At 43.4% G+C, this 21700-nt stretch overlaps 1 protein-coding gene across 2 annotated transcripts in view; it reads left to right on the plus strand.

Annotated features, from left to right (window-relative positions):
* Positions 1–1676: 1676 nt before the first annotated feature.
* LOC137347099 (angiopoietin-2-like) overlaps positions 1677–21700 on the plus strand; it is a 218154-nt gene continuing 198130 nt past the window's right edge. The window contains exons 1-2 of one of the 2 annotated variants that reach the window (XM_068011190.1): positions 1677–1902; positions 17279–18178. In XM_068011190.1, coding sequence (XP_067867291.1) covers positions 17879–18178 — 300 coding nt within the window. In that variant the 5' untranslated portion in view covers positions 1677–1902; positions 17279–17878. Of the gene's footprint in view, positions 1903–17278; positions 18179–19447; positions 19551–21700 lie in introns of those variants that run through there. The other variant, XM_068011191.1, reaches the window with a different exon arrangement.

The following is a 21700-nucleotide window of genomic DNA, read 5'->3' on the forward strand; positions in this document are numbered from 1 at the left end:
AACTGATGCACAGCTTCTTGGATGATAGCACCTTGCCACTCCTTTTTCTTTTACTTATTTTTTTTCATGGCTTTAAATCCCTCCAATGTCTCCCAGTATTTTTGAATTCCCCCAAGGTATGCACCATTTCGTTGAAGGGAGATGATTGGGTTAAAGGATGGAATTGACTGTCAGTTCTCAGCCAGTGTTGGCTGTAGGTAAGTGTTCAATATTTTCCATGTCTTACCCTCCAGCAATGCTGAAGATTTTGGCAGTTTAATGATGATTGAACCTGTAGCTCTGATGTTCCTATATGTTTATTGGTCGATAACTGGGCTGGTTCTCCTTGCCAGGTATCTTCCATGAGTTGAGCTATTCACCTCCCTGGTATTCAGCTGAACAGTTGCTCCTCTATGGCCAAGTCACTTTTTCTTTTTAACCCTAATTCCTACTTATAAATGGATAATTTCTCATGGGAGTTTGCTGAGACACTACTCTGCTGTATGCTGAAAATTGTGCATTCATTCAAAATCACTACTCAACCACTAATGTGCAGAAGACTGCAGAGATAGCAAGCCAAAGCAACATGTGTCTTCAATATCTTCAGCAGTGTGAGTAGATCTGTATTACATTTAAGATTGCTTTTCAGTGTCGTTAGACTACATTTACTTTCCACATACTTGGCACTTTGGGGCAAGTTCATATATTTAAAATCAATTAAGCTGTATGTGTTCTAGTTGATTTGGAAGCAGAATCATCAGTCACTATATTGCAGGAGTAAAAAGAAGGAGGGCAAAGATAAAACAATTGCAGAAGTTAAAAAATTAGACTTCTGCCATACTTGTATAAATGCTTCCGGAAAGTGCGCTGAAATTTTAGGTTCACCAAAATAAAATTATATCCTTTTGCAATTAACCTATCAAATATGTATTGAAGCACATGAGTAAAGCTGAGAGACATGGGACTCTGCCTGCCTTTATTTTCCATTACAATCAATAAATCCCTGAGTGTTGATGAGGTTAAAGATTAAACTAAACTAATAAGAAGTTTGTTGGTGTGTTTTCCGATGTCATCTTTAGGATTCACGCTCTGATATTCCCCATTCGTAATGTGAGTGGTGTGAAGAGAACAACCTCTCCCCTCACTCAAGCGTGGCCTCTACCTAGGTGCTCTGTAACCAGTTACAACAATGTGCACAAAAATGATGCTCGTTGCTTCATTCCCTAACGTTTCACTTTCCTTTATTGCCTTTGCTTCAAGTAAATGGGCAATTTACCCTCTAAGCTGCATTATCTGAGTGCTTGATTGCAGTCTATCAGAAGTATCACGTTTAATGAAAAGGGTTGTGAAGTTAATGAACTTCTTGTAAGTTTGCAAGTGGAATATTTTGTGCACTGTAAACTTAAAATAGCACAAGTGTGAAGGTTGCAAAACTTAATTTATTTTCCTCATTTTCAATATGAAGACAAGTTTTGCTTGTTGGAGCGACAAATCCAGTAGCGTTTTTTTAAAAAAAACTATCATACATTTGACTGACTTGCAGACCTTTCTTCCTTTTACATAAACAGCATTTCTGGCAGTTCCTAAAAAAAGAATTTTTTGGCAACCTTTCAGGAAGTGCTGCTTGAAGTCATGTATGGAAATCTGTGCAATTTACTCTGATTTCTTGGTTCAAAACAAACTCATTTAATTCTGCTCTTCCTGTGCTTTTCACAAGCTTTCATTAAAATCTGGTCCCTACTCCACATATAGATGATTATTCAACATACCTGAAAATCTACAGAGCTATTTCAGCTGGGTGAAGCAGTAAATCCACAAACAATAGCACTGCTTACGACTCGTTATGAAACTTGAGGAAAGTGTTTAAAACTTTTTCACTGCGCAGGAAGCATTTGAGCAGCTGGACATTTAAAACTCAATAAGGTAAGTGCTCTACGATGTATCAGAAGAATGCGTTTGCCTGAATCTTTAATTTCCCGACTGAATTTTTCTAGTTGAGCTTCAGGCATAGCATTATACATACAAATCAAGAGTGTGCAAAACAGCTGAAAAACAACTAGAAGTGAGGATCATTAGGAAGAATAAACATCTCAGTCAGTGGGATGCCTATGCACTGAAACTAATTTTAGTTTTTTTAAGCTGTCATTGCTGAGTTACGTAAAGTACTGACCACTGCCTGTGGACAAGCACCTTTTCGTTAGTTCTCTTTTGCAGTTTGATTTTGCTCTATTGAAAAATTAATGTTGCTGAAATCTGGAAGAGAAATTCAAGGGGATGAAGACCTTAGAAGTATCTAAATGAATCTTTGACATTGTTGTCTTTGAGGAACAAGTGATGCAATTGATTGCTTCATTTTGTATGCTCAGTTTTTTTTAAAAATGTCTTTATATTTAGTCTATTGTAACTTGGTCATAGTCAAATGCATCTATTATAATGAATTATGGAAACAAATTTTGAAAGTGCTGTATGTGTTCAAAATAAATAGGCCACTTTGTTTTTTTTCCTATTTTTTCATTCTGCAATTCCTTTTCAAACGAATTGAATTGAAGCACTGGTGTCAAAATGAAAACTCAAGTTAAAGGGAAGACTCAGTGCATGCACTGTCATCATGTCAGCTTCCTTGCAGTCCAATGCTGTATTTGTGCTGTTGAGAGCCTTTGTATGGACAGCATTGCTTTTGCTATTGATTGGGGGAAAAAAGCAGTGGGATTGGGACAGAGGGAAAGGCACAGGTTTAGCCATCTTCATATCCACTGAACACAGTCTCCGTGGTTCTTGGAAGCATGGAACTATGTTTTGTGCAACCCCATATCAGTTAATATTAGGATATCTTCCAAAATGTCATTTTTTATTCGTCAGTCATATTTTGCATACTTCACTTTGCTGTAGTTGCTGTGGCACTGGATCATTCGATTGGAAAATATGATATTTACAGCAGCTGTTCCCCCCCCCCCTCCCCGCAAAGCATATTATGCACAGATCTTAAATAATATCTTAAATTCTTGCAGTGCAATGGACAATTGGTTTGGGACATGTGTTGTTTGAAACTAGTGGCACAATTAATGCAATTAAAACAACAATTCTCAACTTATATCTTCAATAAAGGGAAGGTTACTAATGTGTTCTGAAAAGAACTGAAGAAATTACGTTTGACTTCAGGGATCACATTCAGTCTTTGGTAAACCTAGTGCCGCCTTTATTTTAGTGGCATATATTTGAAGTCACTCACTTGCAACACATTTTGTTTTAGAAGGCTGCTGTATACACTGCAGACTGCACATAGTGTTGAATGAGACTCATTTTGATTTGATACGGGGTCTTAGTGTTGCAACTGTTTAACATATTTTGTTGTCTGTTCGGTTAGTACATCACAAAATGTAGTGCAATGAAATACATTAAGAAGCATAGTGTCATTACCTTTTAAAAATCAAGGCCTCTGATCCTGATCACTATCCAGTGACTCCTGTTGGTAAGTGCATGTGCGCCAATTATGGGTTTAGAAGTGGATTATGATGAACAGCGATACCCGTTGCAGTTGAACAGCCTTCCAACGCTCACTGTGTAGAATCACAGACCCAACTCATACCTTTGATAGGGCAGACGTAGAGAAGCTGTTTCCATTTGTGGGTAAGGTCAGAACAAGGGTTGCATAAATATCATATCTTTGGCCCCTTTGTCTCGAGAGACAATGGGTAAGCGCCTAGAGGTGGTCAGTGGTTTGTGGAGCAGCACCTGGAATGGCTAGAAAGGCCAATTCTAGAGTGACAGACTCTTCCACAGGCGCTGCAGATAAAATTGGTTGTCGGGGCTGTTACACAGTTGGCTCTCTCCTTGTGCTTCTGTCTTTTTTCCTGCCAACTGCTAAGTCTCTTTGACTCGCCACTCTTTAGCCCCGCCTTTATGGCTGTTCGCCAGCTCTGGCGATCAATGGCAACTGACTCCCACGACTTGTGGTCAACGTCACAGGACTTAATGTCGCATTTGCAGACGTCTTTAAAGCGGAAACATGGACGGCCGGTGTGTCTGATACCAGTGATGAGCTCACTGTACAATGCGTCCTTGGGGATCCTGCCATCTTCCATGCAGCTCACATGGCCAAGCCATCTCAAGCGCCGCTGGTTCAGTAGGGTGTTTATGTGGGGGATGTTGGCCGCCTCAAGGACTTCTGCATTGGAGATTCGGTCCTGCCACCTGATGACTATAATATCATATAATACCAGTAAACCCAAAAGGGCATTCAGGTGAAACTTCTTTACCCAGAGATTGGTTAGAATGTGGAATTTGTTACAATCGGGAGTAGTTGAAGTGAATAGCACAGATGTATTCAAGGGGAAGCGAGATAAGTACATGAGGGTGAAAGGAATAGAAGCTTATACTGATAGGGTTAAATGAAGAGTGGTGGGAGGAGGGTCATATGGAGCATAAACATCAGCGTGGATCTAATGGGCCAAATGACCTGTTTCTGTGCTGTAAATACCTTATCATACTTGGCTTCTGTGGGCATGCCTTACAATCTCTTTCAGGGTGAATCTGCAAATTAAGAATATACACATACTTAGAAGTGACAGCACTGATCATTTCACCTGGCCAGTAAATCAAGAAGGGGAGAAAATGAAACTGTGGCAAAGAACTGTTGACGTAGTGCTTATGTAACTAAGTTCAGCTGGTTTTACCAAAAGTGACCCAGTATCTGCCCAAAACGTATTGTACAGCCCTCATTTACGCACACTTCCAGTAGTCATTTTGTGTTTTCTTTTTTGCTCTGGGAATTGCTTGCGCAATTCATGATGTTTATTAAATAAATTAAAGGCACACAATGTCCCAAGGTTCTTGGCCTTCTGTGAACTAGAGTTTGTTTTATATATTTTTTAATCAGTTATGATTGAATCAATAAATCAACTATTTTCAAGGTGGTGTTAAAGTCACTTCAGTAATTTTTTTTTTTAACTATTTGGACCACAGCCAAACTATTCAATCTAGATTACTGCACCCCTCTGCCCATTCCCTGCTTATTGTTTCTTGCAAGTGGGGTAAAACAAACAAATCACCTTTGTCCCAGCCAAGATTGCTGAGTTAGAATCTGACACAATAGATGCAATTTTTGTATGTCAAACCAAATTAATTTAATTTAAAAATAGTTTATCTAAAATCCCAGAATTTTTTTTTATTGCCAGAAGTTCATAAAAGCAGTGCTTGCAGAAGGGGAAAATCTGTGTTCTAATTATGATGTGCGGATACAAATGAGGTCTTATTAGAATAATTCATCAACAAAATTATCCTAAATAGTATGATTAGCACATTTCAGAGTTTTGTAACTAAATACAGTATTTGCTTTTGGCGGTTATAAATGAAAGTCTTTTATCTAATTAACCTACTGTCCGCGTGCAAATGCAACATAATTTACATGATTAATGATGGCCATCTCAAATAGCATAACAAGTGAATTTTGCAAGTTTAACAACAGTAGAACATAGTGTTTTGGAGCTAAAATGAAGTTGTGTCCTGTTGTGCAGGAAGATTAAATTCTTCATCTGTTGAATTACTTGTCTTAGCCTGGTCACTTTGGGGGAGGCGGAGAGCAGAGGTCAGATACTTCCACAACAAGAGGCAGGGAGGTGGGAGCAACTGGTCATTGAATGGATAAAGCAGAGGTCTTGCAGAGAGGAAAGTCTACCTGAGAAGAAGAAGAAAGGGGAGGCAGCTACAACCAGCAACCCAACACCTACCCTGTGCCAGGAAACCCCTCCTCTACAGACAGAATCAATGGAATGGAGGAGGAGGCAGCAGCTGGACAAACTGGTCAGTAGCAATTAGTACAAAGGAAAACCACAAAGAGGAAACCTCCAAAAAAGGAACACCCACCACCCAAATCAGTGGCAAGAGGGGGGCTACCATCTGAGACAGACTACGGCAGCTCCTCATTGGACAAGGAAGGGCCAGAACTACGGCACCTGCAAAAGAAGCGGCAGAACTCAAAGGAGCTGGAAGATAAAGCCCCGCTGCTCTGGGGCACTGGAAGCTGTGATGGGCCCAGCATGCCCCAAACCCAAAGAGCCGAAGCCAGTGAGATGCCCAGCGCACCTCAGTTCCAGGAAACCGAGCGCAACGACCTGTCAGGTGCGCTCCAGCTCTGGGAAACCGGGAGCAGTGATGTCCTCGAGGAGAAACAAAGGGGAAAGACACCAACAGCAGAGGACAGCTCAAGCCTCGCTGTCTACAAGACCCCCCAGATGTCACCCCAGTGGAACAAACCCCCCATGAGTAACCAGGAGGAGTTTCTGAGCCCAACGAATGTGAAACAGCTTGTGTACACTATGGGTATGCAGGAACATACTCAAAGACTGGGACTAGCAAGGCCACCTGGTGTGGGAAGCAACACCCAACTTTAAAATGGGTAGAAAGATTGCTTCGATTAACATGCATCGGGTTAAATCCACAACGCGATGAGTTTCGACTTTGGACTACCTCGCCAAGGTCAAAGCTCACCTGTTTCTGCAGGTGTGTGGAATACCACACCTCAGCACCAACAGGCAATGGTTGTGATGGTGGTCGCACAGGCCATCAATCTGGTGAGGAGGAAATGATTCCTGTTCCTCCGCCCTGGGTATTCTGCTGCGAGGAGGCAACTTCATCTCCAAAGTTAAGGAGGTGGTGGGCGATTTATTCCTCTTAGCAGATGCAATGTACAACAATGCTGTGCTCCGGTTGATCAATGTGTACACCCCGGCTCAATGCAGTGAGCGGCTGACCGTTTTCCAGCAGCTCCCACTGCTGCTGGCAACATCCAGACCGGTCATTCTAGGCGGTGACTTCAATTGCATCATTAACACAGCTGGACGATCCAGCAGAGACGACAGCAAACTGGACACTACGTCCAGATTCCTAATAGAAACAGTAAAAGATGCTAAGTTGCATGACGTCTTCAGCAATCCTGCAGACAGAGCGCAGCATAGATACACTTGGACCAGACCAGACGGGTGTGCCTGTTCCAGGACTGACGTCCTGTTTGTGTCCCGTGCTTTCATGGTCTGATCCACTGACGTCGAGCCGGTGTTCTTCTCTGACCATTGCCTCTTACTGGCCGTCGGTCACATACAGGATGACCAGCGGGTTGGCAGGGGGACATGGAAGTTCAATGCTACACTGCTAACCCCAGAGAATGTTGAGGAACTCAAAAGGGATTAAATAGGTTAGAGAACTGTGAAACCCCTCTTTGAGTCTCCAGTTCACTGGTGGGAGGCGATTAAGGAGAACATCAAGAGGTTGTTTATCTTCAAAGGTGTTCAGAGGGCAAGAGAGAGAGACAGAGGGAAATGTCCCGACTCTTGAAAAGAATGCCGAATCTGCTCCGGCTGCAGTCGATGGGGGTCGAGGTCATGGAGGATCTCCAAAAGGTGAAGAGCTGGCAGGCCTCACTCTTTGCCACAGAGGCCTCCGAGATCATCTTCCGGTCCACAGTCCGTTCTGTTGAGCAGGATGAGATGTGCTCACATTTTTTCTTCTAAAAGGTACACATAGAGAGCTCTCTGATCAGCAGCCTGAAGGAAGAGGATGGCTCGGTAACGTCTTAGCAGTCTGACATACCAAGGATTAGCAAATCCTTTTCTGCTGGGCTGTACGATGTGAAACCCAGGGACAGCACGGCCTCCCGGTCCTTCTTGTCATCTATCACAGAGGTCTTAGATGACAGCATGTGGGAGAGTCTGGACAAACCGCTAACTCTGGATGAGCTGACAAAGGCCATCAGGTCCTTCGTGACGAGTAAAACTCCTGGAAGCGACGGCTTACCAGTTGAGTTGTATGCGGCTCTGTGGGACTGGATCGGCCCAGATCTGCAGAAAGTATGAGGGCAGCAGGTCAGAATTCATGAGGAAAGGCATCATCACCCTCATCTACAAGCGGAAGGGGAGAGGGCAGAAATCGGTGGCCCATCTCACTGTTTAATGTTGACTACAAGATTCTGTCCAGTCATCGCCAGTCGGGTCAAGTCTGCTCTGGAGTTGGTGATCCACCCTGACCAGACCAGTACTGTACCCCGCAGGAAGATCTCTGATAGTCTCGTGCTACTCAGGAATACAATTGTCTATGTACAGGACAGGAGGGTGGACACCTGTCTGATCAGGTTGGACCAGGAGAAGGCTTTTGACAGGATATCGCACACATACATGATGGACGTGCTCTCCAAAATGGGGTTTGGGGAGGGAATCTGCAATTGGATCAAACTGCTCTACACAAACATCAGTAGTGCAGTCTCAATCAATGGGTGGGAATCAGAAAGTTTCCTGATCCAATCTGGAGTCAGAGGGCTGTCCCCTCTCTCCTATCTTGTTTGTTTGCTGTATAGAACCTTTTGCTGAGTCCATTAGGAAGAATGCGGGCATTAGAGGAGTGACAATCCCAGGCAGCAGAGGCACTCGAGTCTAAGCCTCCCTGTGCATGGACAACGTTGCTGTCTTCTGCTCGGATCTGCTGTCCGTTCACAGACTGATGAGTATCTGCGACCAGTTCGAACTGGCCTCAGGAGTCAAAGTAAACCGCGGCAAGAACGAGGCTATGCTTTATTTATTTATTTAGAGATACAGCACTGAAACGGGCCCTTCGACCCACCGAGTCTGTGCCGACCAACAACCACCCATTTATACTAATCCTACATTAACCCCATATTCTCTACCACAGCCCCACCATTCTCCTACCACCTCCCTACACTAGGGGCAATTTACAACGGCCAATTTACCTATCAACTTGCAAGTCTTTGGTGGTGGGACGAAACCAGAGCACCCGGCGGAAACCCATGCAGACACAGGGAGAACTTGCAAACTCCACACAGGCAGTACCCAGAACAGAACCCGGGTCACTGGAGCTGTGAGGCTGCGGTGCTCGTCACTGTGCCACCCACAGTGTTCTTTGAGAACTGGGCCGACCGATCCTTTGTCCCGTTCACTGTCCGGTCAGACTATGTGAAGGTGCTGGGGATATGGTTCGGAAGGGTCGGGGCGTGCACCAAAACCTGGAAGGAGCGAGGAGTCAGGGTACACCATAAACTGAGCATGTGGGAGCAGCGATCTCTCTCCATTGTGGGTAAGAACCTGGTCATCAGGTGCAAGGCATTCATGTTGCTGTATATGACGCAGGTCTGGCCCATACCCAACCCCTGCGCTGTGGCGGCCACCCGAACCATTTTCCACTTTATCTGGAGATGCAAAATGGACCGTGTCTGGAGGAACATGATGTTCAAACCTCTGGATAAGGGCGGGAAAAACGTCGCCCTCATCCTGATGACCACCTTCGTGTGTGGCTGCATCAAGCTGTGTGTAGAGCCCCAGTATGCAAACACCAAGTGTCACTACATGCTGAGGTTCTATCTGTCCCTAGTGTTGCGATGGGTCTAGTCACATTGCTGTGGAACGCTTCTTCCAGTTGGACTGTGCCGTACCAACTATCCTTCGTGGAAAAGTTTGTGCGGATAAGCGCCCTTGATCACCAATCCATCAGGCAGTTGTCTGCATGGTCCTCAAGGGGCCCTACAGGATAAAGAGATGGTGGATCCTGTCGGATGGTTCCCCGAGCCGACTGCGAAAGTCATTTGGCAGAATGTCTCATCACCAGAACTTTCAAACAAGCACAAAGACGTAGCATGGCTGATGGTGAGAAGGGCCCTCCCCGTCAGATCCTTCCTCCACACCCAGAGTCTCACCCCCTCCGCACGCTGACCTCGAAGTGGCTGTGGTGGGGAAGAGACTGTTGCCCACCTCCTTCTGGAATGTGCCTTTGCAAAGCAGGTGTGGAAAGAGATGCAGTGGTTTTTGTCGAGGTTTATCTCAAGGAGCTCTAACACAGGAGTCTGTGCTTTACGGGCTGTTCCCAGGGACGCACACCGCGATAAACATCAACTGCTGCTGGAGGCCATCAATTTGGTGAAAGGCACTGTTTGGTCTGCCCAAAACTTGCTGGTCTTCCAGCGCAAAGTGTTGTCCACGACCGGGTGTTGCAGACTGGCACATTCCAAGGTCCAGGACTACGTGCTGAGGGACGCACTGAAGCTTGGGGCAGCCGCGGCAAAGGCTCAAAGTGGAAAGACCACTGTGTAAGGTCCTCCTGCCATAGTAAATTGAGGGGCTGGTACCATGGGAAACCCCTCAGGCTGTATACACCGAATGTAGTTTAGCTGTAAAATGTACACGGCATGTAAAATGGAATGGAAGAGTTGTGAGGCAACTCACTCCTATGTTGAAGAAAACTGATTTCCTTTGCACTTATTGGAATGTCAATTTGGTACTGTTTTGTAATGTGTTTTTTACAGATGTTTATGAATGAAGTATATTTTTGGAAAAATAAAGTCTTGTAGCTGCGTTTCTGCCTCTGTCATGGTACAGCATAATGCTCGGGAAAGGGCAATTTAATGAATGAAAATGTGAAATGTCATCAGTAACAATGCAAAGGACATTGATCATCCTCCACGGAATACAAGTAAGGGAAAGAAGTTATTAACAAAAGACAAGGCTGCAGCATTTGCAACCACCTTCTGCCAGAAATGCCAAATGGCTGATTCATCGGACCTCTTTTTGAAGTCATCACAGAAGCTAGTTTTCAGCCAACTCGATTCACTCCACGTGATATCATAAAACAGCTGAACGCACTGGATGCAGCAAGGGCAATGGGCCCTAATAACATCTGGTGGTAGTGCTGAAGGTTTGTGTTCCAGAACTAACAGTACCTCTAGCCAAGCTGTTCCAGTACAGTCACAATACTGGAATCTACCTGGCAAAGTGGAAAATTGTCCTGGTATGTCCTGTTGACAAAAAGCAGGACAAATCCAATTCGGTCAATTGCTCCCCATCAGTCTATTCGTAATCATTAGCAAAATAATGAAAGGTGCCAAAGGCAATGCTGTCAAGTGGCATTTACTCACCAATAACCAGTTTGGGTTCCTTCAGGACCATTCTGTTCCAGACCTCATTACAACCTTGGTTCAAACATGGACAAAATAGTTAAATACCAGAGGTGAGGGTGACTGCCTTTGACATCAAGGCAGCATTTGATCAAATGAGTCATCAAGAAACCCAAGTAAAATTGAAGTCAATGGGATTCAGGGAGAAAACTCTGCATTGGTTGGAGTCATACTTAGCACAAAGGAAGATAGTTGTGGATGTTGAAGGCCAATCATCTCAGACCCACGGCATCACTGCAAGAGTTCCTCAGGGTAGTGCCCTGGGCCCAACCATAGAGTTATAGAGAGATACAGCACTGAAACTGGCCCTTCGGCCTACAGAGTCTGTGCCATGAGCTGCTTAATCAATTACCTTCCCTCCACCAAAAGGTCAGAAGTGGGGATGTTCGCTGATGATTGTACAGTGTTCAGTTCCATTCACAACTCCTCAGATACTGAAGCAGTCCATGCCCGCATGCAGCAAGAGCTGAACAGAATTTAGGCTTGGGCTGATAAGTGGCAAGTGGCATTCATGCTACACAAGTGGCAGCCAATGACCATCTTCAAAAGAAAGTCTAATCAACCCCTCTTGATATTCCATGGCATTACCATTGCTGAATCCCCAACTATCAACATCCTCAGGGTTACCATTGACCAGAAACTTAACTGGACCAGCCACATAAATATTGTGGCAGGTCACTGACTCACCTGCTGACTCCCCAGAGCTTCCATCATCTGCAAGGCACAATTCAGGAGTGTGATGAAATACCCTCCACTTGCTTGGATGAGTGCAACTCCAACACTCAAGAAGCTTGACACCATCCAAGACGAAGCAGCACGCTTGATCGGTACCCCATCCACCACCTTAAACATTCAATCTCGCCACTACCAGTACACCATGACTGCAGTGTGATGCACTGCAGCAACTTGCCAAGAATTCTCTGACAGCACCCCCCAAACACACAACCTCTACCACCTAGAAGGACAAAGGCAGCAGGTGCCTGGGAACACTGCAACCTACAAATGCCTGTCCTCGTCACACACCATCCTGACTTACAAATGTACTACCATTCCTTCATTGCTGGGTCAAAGATCGGGAACTCCCTACCTAACAGCACTATCAGTACCTGCACCTCACAGGTGATAGCGGTTCCAGAAGGCGGCTCACCACCACCTTCTCAAGGACAGTTAGGGACAATGAATATTGGCTTTGTCAGTGACACCCACATCCTGTGAATGAATAAAAAGAAATATTGCAGCAATACTCAAGCAAAAGACCGTAAGCTCTATAGATGGTAGTTGATTCCAGATCAATTGTTCATTTTAAAACTGAGACTGATAATACCTTTGGCTACCAAAAACCTAAGGGAATATGGTGTATGGAGTTAGGTCACAGATCAGCCATGATCTCATTGAATGACAGAACAGGCTGAAGAGGCTAAATGACCTACTCCTGTTCCTATGTTCCTATGCTCCTATATTCAAGCATACTGTGATCCATGGGCATTTTTCAATGATGAAAAAAACTTTTAGGATCATGCTCACTACCATGTTTTTTACACGTTCTGTCAAATGTGTACATTATTCTCACCTGGGTACAGTTCCGATCTCTGTTCCTTGCCATGTTCTATAATCTATGATATAACTTCTATATTCCAGGGATCACAAGCCTATTAACATTCTGGTGAATCAGTGCTGCTCTCTTTCCAAGGCCAACATCTCCTTTCTAAGGTGCTGTGCCCAGAAGTGCACAGAGTACTCCAGACGTGGTTTAACCAGGGCTTGTTTTGCCGTCGCACGACTTCCTTCCCTTTATATTCTCGCCCTATAGTTATAAATGCTAAAATTTCATTAGCTTTTATTTTGAATATTGCTTGTATCTGACTGCTGTATTGTAGTGATCTGTGTACATGGACCCCAAATCTCTTTTGACCGGCACCGTTGCTACTTTTCACAAGTTAAGAAATGCTCTGTATGGCCACCTGGACAGAGGGAGTAATCAAAGATTCTGGGGGAACAAAAAGATCATTCCTTATCAACCTGGTTGAATTTTTTTGAGGTGGTAACTAGGTTGGTGAGCGAAGGCAGCCAAAACCATATGGTACATTTGGATTTTCAAAAAACTTCTGCCAATCGGTTGCTTTAGAAGGCAGAGTCCTGTGGGACTGGTGGGGAATAGCTGGACTGAGTAAAGAATTAGTTGCACTCTCGTAGGCAGAAGCTTGTTAGCAATGGTAGTTGTCCTGCATGGAGATCGGTTAGTTACCAGTAGAATCCTGTAATGATTAGTGTTAGGACCCTTACTCTACTATCTATGTTAATGATGTGGATAAGCTTTGGAGGAACTGTGCACAAGTTTACAGATAATGCAAAGGTTTGTGCCAGGGTTACAATCTCGGATGTGAAGAAAAAAAATAACAATCTGATTTTGATGTGATGGAGGAATGGGACTGTGTCTAGCAGAAGACATTTAATGTAGATAAATGTATTATTGTGCACTTGGATAGGACTCATCCCAAGCAGGGTTCAGAATTAAAGCCAGTTGAGTGAGAAAGAGACTTATGTGTTACAGCACGAGGTTCTACAGGTTCACAACCAATGCTGTGAAGATATAGCAAAAGTGAATAGTGTTAGGATGTATTGCTAGGATGATCCAATACAGTCCCTACCACTTACGGCTGGCATGTTGGTGTTAACACGATTTGTTTGCTAATGGTGGACAGCTAAACCATCATAAGTTGTCCTGTACACCAATCTCCAATGGCTGGAGTGAGTGGTCTGTACAATTGGCACTGCATTTCCAGAACCTCTCTACAGTTGAGCCCCTAGAGCACTGCACTGTTGTTTTAACAGACTGAAGTAGCTAACGTATTCTCAATAGTAATAGCCATGGACTTCGTTTTAAGGCTGAAAGTGAATATTCAGGTGTTAAGAATTAAATGGCACCCTGTGAATCCACGACCTCATTTCAATTGTGCATCTCTCTCTGCCTCTCTCCCTCCCTCTTCACGAGTTTGGTTCATGTCTTTGATGAAGATGAGCCTTGTTGGAACTCATTTCATTCTCAGCTGGAATCCAATTGCCAAGACAAAGGGCCAATTTCACAATTGTATTAGTTAAAGGGTAAGCGTATGATTAGCGCTATACCTACATCAATGGTAAATACAGGGGCTTAACAAAGTGCAATTTTATGGAGGAACCTATTGAATTGATCAAAATGACTGGTGTGTTTACTATTTTATAAGTGACACCTTGGTAATTGACCCCTCTGCTGTGAAATGGGTGGTGCTATTGGTGGGTGCCCATGTTAAATGTGGATGGCATAAGTGGTGGGGACTGTATAAGACAAATTGGACTGTAGTGTGCTTGGTTAAAGCTCATCGAAAATATTATTGTCCAGTTTCATCCTCTCACTTGGTGGGTGAGGAGGATATCTGGATCCCTGCAGGTACCGGGATCGGAGATGGGCGGGAGCTAAAATTAGCCCCACTGGCCAGCGTACTGATCCCTGGCTCCATCCCACCAACAAGCCATTTTTACAGAGGCAGGATTGGGGATGGCAGGGCTACCCGTCCACATGTGGCAGGTCATAGACACGGTTCATTAAGAGCCACTTAAGGCCAATTAAAGGAGACGAACTGGGATTTTCCAGTCGGCCTCCAAGTTCCCACATGCTTCGGGTGCAGGTTTAGGTGCCTGTAGGCAGCCTCCTGGTGGCGGACGGTGGGGGGGGCCGGCACTCCAGAGAGGCCGAGAGACCCTCCTTGCCTGCCAGGTTGATGGAGCAGCCAAAGGCTGCCCTGCAGAGGACCTCCCCCACCCTCACCTGCCCCCCCACAGTGGTGGCCTGGCTGTAAGAGCCATTTTTTAAACTTTAGGTTTTGAAAAGTGGAGTGAGGATACTTCCATCTTGAAGTACGCCTCTCTTAATTACGTTATATCACAGCTGCTGCTTCTTTCAAGCTGGACGAGCTCTGATTGATCCTCCAGCTTCAAGAGCCTACTCACCATCCTTAACTCATTAGCGAGCCCATCTCCAGGCCAAGTAAGGGGGTGACCCCAAGAAAATCACAATGAGTGACTGTTGACCACTAGAGGGCAGGTTCTGGATCTGGAATCCATCCTGACATTTTGAATTTGATATGTTAAGGAGAACCACTGGACACGTGTATAACTCAGCTAAGCATTGGTTAAATGCTAAAAGGTTTTTCTTTTTTGCAGAGGGTCAGTATATAACCTTTGGATCAAGTTGCCAGCTCATGTAATGAGTGCAGATTCATTTCAAGCATTCAAAAGGGAATGCGACAAGTTCCTGACTGTGGCTGAAATTACAGGATACAAAAAGATAGGCGCGATGTGCTTCACAGCCAATGTTGTCTTCTAGATTTTAATCATTTTGATCATCTTGGGAGGTGGGAGATGTACTTCTCATAACATTTTTGTCCCTGAATTTGGCTAGACTTTTTTCTTTATCTGTATTTTTTCTCTGTCCCAGAAGATTACATAAATGTAAGTGCATTGGGAGCTTTGGGGACCATGATGCTAGGATGCAACATTCTTTTATGGGACGTGGTTGATAGACCAACCGGTCTTTTCCTGTCCATCATTCTTGTATATTCATGTATCTCAGACAGATTTCACAACATATTTCACAGATCACTTGTTCTACCAATTTTATTCTGCTTCAACATTCTAAATCTGGTATTAATACATTCGGAGCCATGTGATACCGAACACTTTCAATATCATTTTTTCTAGTAGTATGCTGACACGCATGTTATTCATACATTTCATTCCCCAATAGCCTAAGTACAGTGCTGCCAAAAAACAAGTCTTAAGTAACTCAAATGAGCTTCAGTGATAAACATAATGGCAGAAATTCAGGTGATTTGGGCATGTTGATATTGGGGGGGGGGGGGGGGTTGTGGTGGTGGGCAGGCAATGTGAGGATTAGTGGTAAGATGTTGGAGGAATATAGGGATTCCCTAGATATTGGCTCTCAGGCCTCGTTATAATGGAGCCGGCAAAAAAGCGGGCCTCAGATACAGGTTTGTCGGGGGTCAGATCAGGGATTGGGGTTCAGGGAATGCAGAGCAGGGGATTGGGGCTCCGAGAATCTGAGGAGGCGAGGGAACATGGGGCCGTGAGTCTAGCAATTGGGAATTGGGATCTGGGGCGGGGGGTAAGATTCTGAGTCAGAGATCGGGATTGCTTCTTGTAGTTCCTTAACCATTATTGCAGGCGGTGCAATACCGGCCAGAAATGTGTGCCCACTTCCTGCCCCCCCTATTGGGGCCTCAGTTGTCCAAGTAGCACCCAAAACATGGGCACTGGTTTGACCTAAAGTTTTAGGTCTAGCACACTTCAAAGATGCAATACAACCTTTAAACTAAATATAACCACTCAGACCTTGGGGACGAATCAGTTTATTCTACTTTTGCAACCATTATACTCTCATTGTCTTAAAAGGACACAGCTGTACGTCTGCAGATATTGTAACACTCCTGCCCTTTATAACACACAATCCTATGGTTTACTATGATCAACACCATGGGAGATTAGCTACTATAAAATAGTGGCATCTCTGGCAGAGACATGAGGCAATAATTGAAACTGAGTTCTGACAGTGGTCCTTCAGCTTTGCAGCATACTTAATTAAATGTCCTAACCATCTATTTTCCCATGAGTACTTCTAGGGATCAACAAAAGATTTGAAGTTAAGCTTTCACCAGTTTGTTGCATGCTTTATTATTCTTGTCCAATGTTTGCCAACTCAATAAACTGCATCAGTCAGTAAAATTACACGTCCTTTTATTTTATCAATGCTTTGTTTGATGGTAAAATAAAGAAAGTAAGTCTTGTATTTCTATAGCACTTTTTCACAACCTCACAACATCCCAAAGTACTTTACGTTCAATAACATACCTTATAAGTATAGTTACTCTTGTAATGCAGGAAACACAACAGCTAGTTTGCGCAGACAAGGCCCCACTTATTAATGGCAGAGTTATTGGAATGGTCCTTAAGTATTAGATGGGGGAGTTGGGGAGAAAACAAAGGAAACAACAGAAAATTTTTTAAAACTGCAAGTGGTGACTGACATCCTTAAAGAAATGTCGGGTCAAGACTTTTGCTCTCCTATTGCACTATTATTTGTAACTGGTCAAAAGAAAGCCTGTTTTGGGAGTCTGTTGAGCACAAAGAGCTTGTTCACGCTGATAGGGTTAAATGATTATCTTTAAATGGATTTTAAAGCCTTTTTATAGGAGGAATTGTAAATCTGATACAGACTTTTTGTAATATGTCTATCTGAGAGTATGCAAGACAGTGTTTTGCTGAAAATAAACTTTGCACACTTCTGTTCCTCTAAAGGTGATGGATGCTTTCCCAGAATTTCACTGACGAGCTGATTTACTGCCTCGTGTCTCAAAACAGTGTGGGCTGGACAATGGTGTAAAACATCCCTTGTTATCAGAATGGTGCATAAGATAAACTGTCAGACCCTGTGACGAAAGCTACTGAAGGGAGCAGACCTCATGCTAATCACAAATTCTTGTGGTCAAATCAATTGGCGAGATAAAGCCACTGACTCATAACCAAATATCTCCTTCCATGCATGGGCTTCAGTCCAACTCGAAGCGGGAGAGACCTTACCATCAGGAGCAACTGAACATTTCCTGCATTTGTCAGTGCAATGTGGGCTGTGATACATAGGAAGCAATACTGAGCCTTATCATTGAGTCACAGAAGGAAAACAAATTCTTGGCAACATTATATAAAGCCAGTGAACTGTCAGAACAACCCGTCAGGCGAAGCAGTAACTTTTTTTTCTAAATCTATGACCAAGCAATTCAATAGTCAAAGAACCAGAGAAAGAAAAGAAGTTGGTTAAAGTTTGGAAGCTTTTCTTTTTATTTTACCCCTGCATACTCAGTTTTAAGGAAAGCTTATTTGCAGTTGGAAACCATCAGAATGCTTTCGAGCTACTTGTCATTTGTGAGTTGTGTCTGTACATTCCTGGCTATGCCAGGGTACAGTTCCTACCATAAAGGCACAGACAATTTAGATAAGCGCCACCATCAGATTCAACATGGACTATGCAGCTACACCTTTCTCCTTCCAGAGATCGAGAACTGCCAACCTTCCCCAGATTACCACATGTCCAATTCGCTCCAGAGAGACGCTCCTCCACCAGTGGAACCCAATTGGTCGCTAAAAAGGCTGCAGCAACTCGAAGGCATCTTGGAGAACAACACACAGTGGCTACAAAAGGTAAGGACCGTTGCTGTTAACACCATTCTGTGTCACAGAACCATTTTTTAGACTTGTCCTGTCACAGCCTGCCCTTGTGCTCACCCAAAACCATGTGGCAATGCAGCAACATTTAAATTTAGTCACTCTGATGTTGAGTCATTTTCAAAATATTTTGAGTATCTGTGTAGGTGGATTGATTATGTATGGATGCTGAAGAGCTATGAATAAATGCAGTAAAACAGCGCTGTTGGGATTGAAACCAAGCTTTTGATATCAACATAAAACAAAAATAGTACATTCAGACAATAGCATTGCAACCCTGAGGCTGCTGCAAAGCTTTTGTTTGAATTGCTTAAAAACTTTATGGAAAATGCAGTATTTGAGGGTAAAAGCAGCTGCTACATTAAATAAAACAAAGTTAGAATGGTCAAAGTGTCTCTGATATGATGAACTCTGCTTGTTTTTGAAATGTATTAACACTAATTTAAAGCTCATATTTTAAATTCTGGATATTATTATGTAGGTATCAATAGGGAGTGATTGTCAGGTGGTAATTTAATTATAAAGGGATTACACAATGTTGTAAGTTGTGTAAGTGATACTAAAGGGGTTTATATTGGTTACCTGGAAGCCTTTTTCATTGCTTGAAATAACTCGTGTCTGATTTTACCTATATCCTATTTTCATTTTGATTTTTTTAAAATTCGGTTTTGGACATGGTTTTGTGGTTGCTGCCTGTCAGTGCACTCGGGTTAAAACAAGAGGATTACTGATTACAGCACATTTCTCAATTGGTTACTAGGAAATGTCACGCATCCCGTTATGTATTATCAGACCTCTTTGCTCCTTGGCTAATTATTCTCTGTTCTGTGTATCTCTTCTTAAGTTAGAGGAAAATAGCACGAGGGAAGACGGTGGATGGAAAGTAGTTTAAAGTATTCAGGTCCCAGGTCAACTGAATTTTTACATTTACATTTCAGTGATCAGCTTCCAGGAGCTGGGAGGAATCTGTTTCCCACTCAGAAGTATGGCAGCCTGCCAGACATTGGTCATTTAGATAACATTTATGGAGCAAGTCTATTCCTGCTGGAAACCTGACAGATCAGGTTTCCATGTGGCTGCTTATATCTTACACCTAATAAATGAATGATTTGTTGTCTCAGTGAGGAGACCGTCTTTATGACTTGTTTCTTCATATCTTTTGGAGGTGTGGGGAAGAGCTCTTCAGATCAAATGCCTTTTCCCCCCGCTCTCCCCCCCCCACCCCTCCCCCCCCCCCCCCCCCCCCCACCATGGTACTGTCGCCTTTGAAGAGGTGACAAGTCACCCCTGAAAGCAATTATTCTGCAGTTATGAAGAGAGAATCACTCCAGGACATTTCCTTTCGTGGGTAATGTATCGATTTAGGGATCAAAAAGTCACCCAAGTGAAATCATAGAGTGTTTAATTTGCGTTAATATCAAGTTCTGTGTAAAGTCTTTTTTTCCTTCATTAGATGAATCTATTATCCCTATAAAAGGGAGAAAGATGAAATTGCCAAACATCATTGAAGGTGTGGTACAATTGCCTTGCAATGTGGAGTGGACAAGCACAATATACTAAGTTATAATGAGCATTTTTGAATGTGCTGGTGTGAATCCAGTGTACCTCCATGGTAATACGACAGGAATATAATAACTGCTTACAACATGCATGCAATTAGTATTATCATTTAATTTGTGACGTTTATATTTAAATAGCCTGATCAACGGGACTAAAAAACAAAAGCTGTAATTTCTGGAAATGTGAAATAAAAACAGAAAAATTATGGAAACTGCTGCAAGAAAAATGCAGGAAGGACACAGCAAGGCTGCCAGCACCTGTAAAGAGAAATGACAGGTTAATATTTTGGGTGGAGACCTTCATCTGAACTCTGACAAACTCTGATGGAAGCTCTAACCTGAAATGTTAACCTGTTTTATTCTCATTACAGATGCAGGGTGACCTGCTGAGTGCTTCCAGCATTTTCTGCTTTTGTTTCTAATGTAAGAGGAATGGCAGCTGACTGCATGGACATTGTTACTTATTGACTGAGACTTTGAGGAGCAAGCACCAAGAGCCGGGCACCAGGTGATTGACAGGGTGAAGTATGAACAACGGAATGCCAAGTGATTGACAGTCCCATGTGTGAGCGAGGAAATAGCTGCAGCCTACTTGCGTTTCAGAAGAGTTGGAATTTTGAAGGCATCTCAAAAGCAGAAGAAACAGTTGTCCTAACTGGATAAAATGACATAAAAACAGAAAGTGCTGGATATACTCAGCAGGTCCGGCAGCATCTGTGGAGAGAGAAGCAGAGTTAACGTTTCAGTCTGTGACCTTTCATCAGACATGACATGTTTGACAGGTAGCCTCATATACTGTGAAAATACAGCTGTTATGGCCAGGTGAGGATGGGGTTGAGGGGGGAAGGTGGTGGTGGAGGTCACGGTCACCCCTCTTGCCCTTCCTCTTATTTGACCGCAACAGGGTTTATTCCTTTTTAAACAGTGGTTGTGCTTACCACCTCAGTGAGTGTTTTACCTTTTAACTTTAATGTCATCATGAAGGAACCAATCAGTAGGTTTTCTTGAGTTTAAGCAAGAAAGGGGTGAGTTGATTATACTCAACAATCTAAACCCGATCTAAATAAAATAATACTAAAATACCCTACAGATTCATGCACACATTCAGATGAGAATCGCACACGCACAAATAGATTACACAGTGAGAAGTAGATTTTGTGGTTGGATTAGAGTCCAGAATAAATAAATAAATTTAATGCACAGTGAGGTTGGATGATTCTTTGGTCTTCCAGGTGAGGTTGTATTCTTGAAGTCTTTGGCTAGTCAAAATGCACTTTGTGGCTGGCCCGCTTAGCTCAGGGCTTTCTTGGAGGCGGTCTTCTCCTGGTCACTGTCTGTAGCAATCTGTAGACTTGGAGGGTTCACAGTTGCAGATGGTTTTCAAACTTGTATTATCTGGGTAGGGGGAGAAAGAGGGAGGCGCACAGCCTTTCTGCTGCTGCACAGACTGAGTTACTGGCTTGACACTCCATTTAAGGAAACTCCCAGCTTTCACAGAGATGGACAGACGGTCACATAACTGCATCAGTGTATTCTCTGGAACCTCCTAATGAGATTCAAAGTTTAGAATAGGCTCACCAGGCCCCAGGATGCCAATATTTACACTTGGAGGGGTTTGTTCTTTCAAAGGGATTGAATGCCATGCTAATGAAGCAATCTTGGGTAATTCAATCACTTGGAGCAAGCCATTGTTCTGGGTCCATGCTCCTCATACCTCTGTCTCCAGTTGGACCTTGGAATGTGAAAAGATGTTTCGGATGCAAATTGCAGTGGCCATCTTGGCTGCCAGTTTTTAAAAAGTTAACTGCAGGATTTTTTTCCAATAAAATTTTAATGTAAGTTTCCAACTGATTAAATATTAATCCCTATTTGGCATATCATGTTTTCTTGGCACAGTCAACCTCCATATCAAATAGACAGCAGCATATAGTGGTTAGTG

Source organism: Heterodontus francisci, chromosome 31 (assembly GCF_036365525.1).
Source record: "Heterodontus francisci isolate sHetFra1 chromosome 31, sHetFra1.hap1, whole genome shotgun sequence".
Classification (NCBI taxonomy): Eukaryota; Metazoa; Chordata; class Chondrichthyes; order Heterodontiformes; family Heterodontidae; genus Heterodontus; species Heterodontus francisci.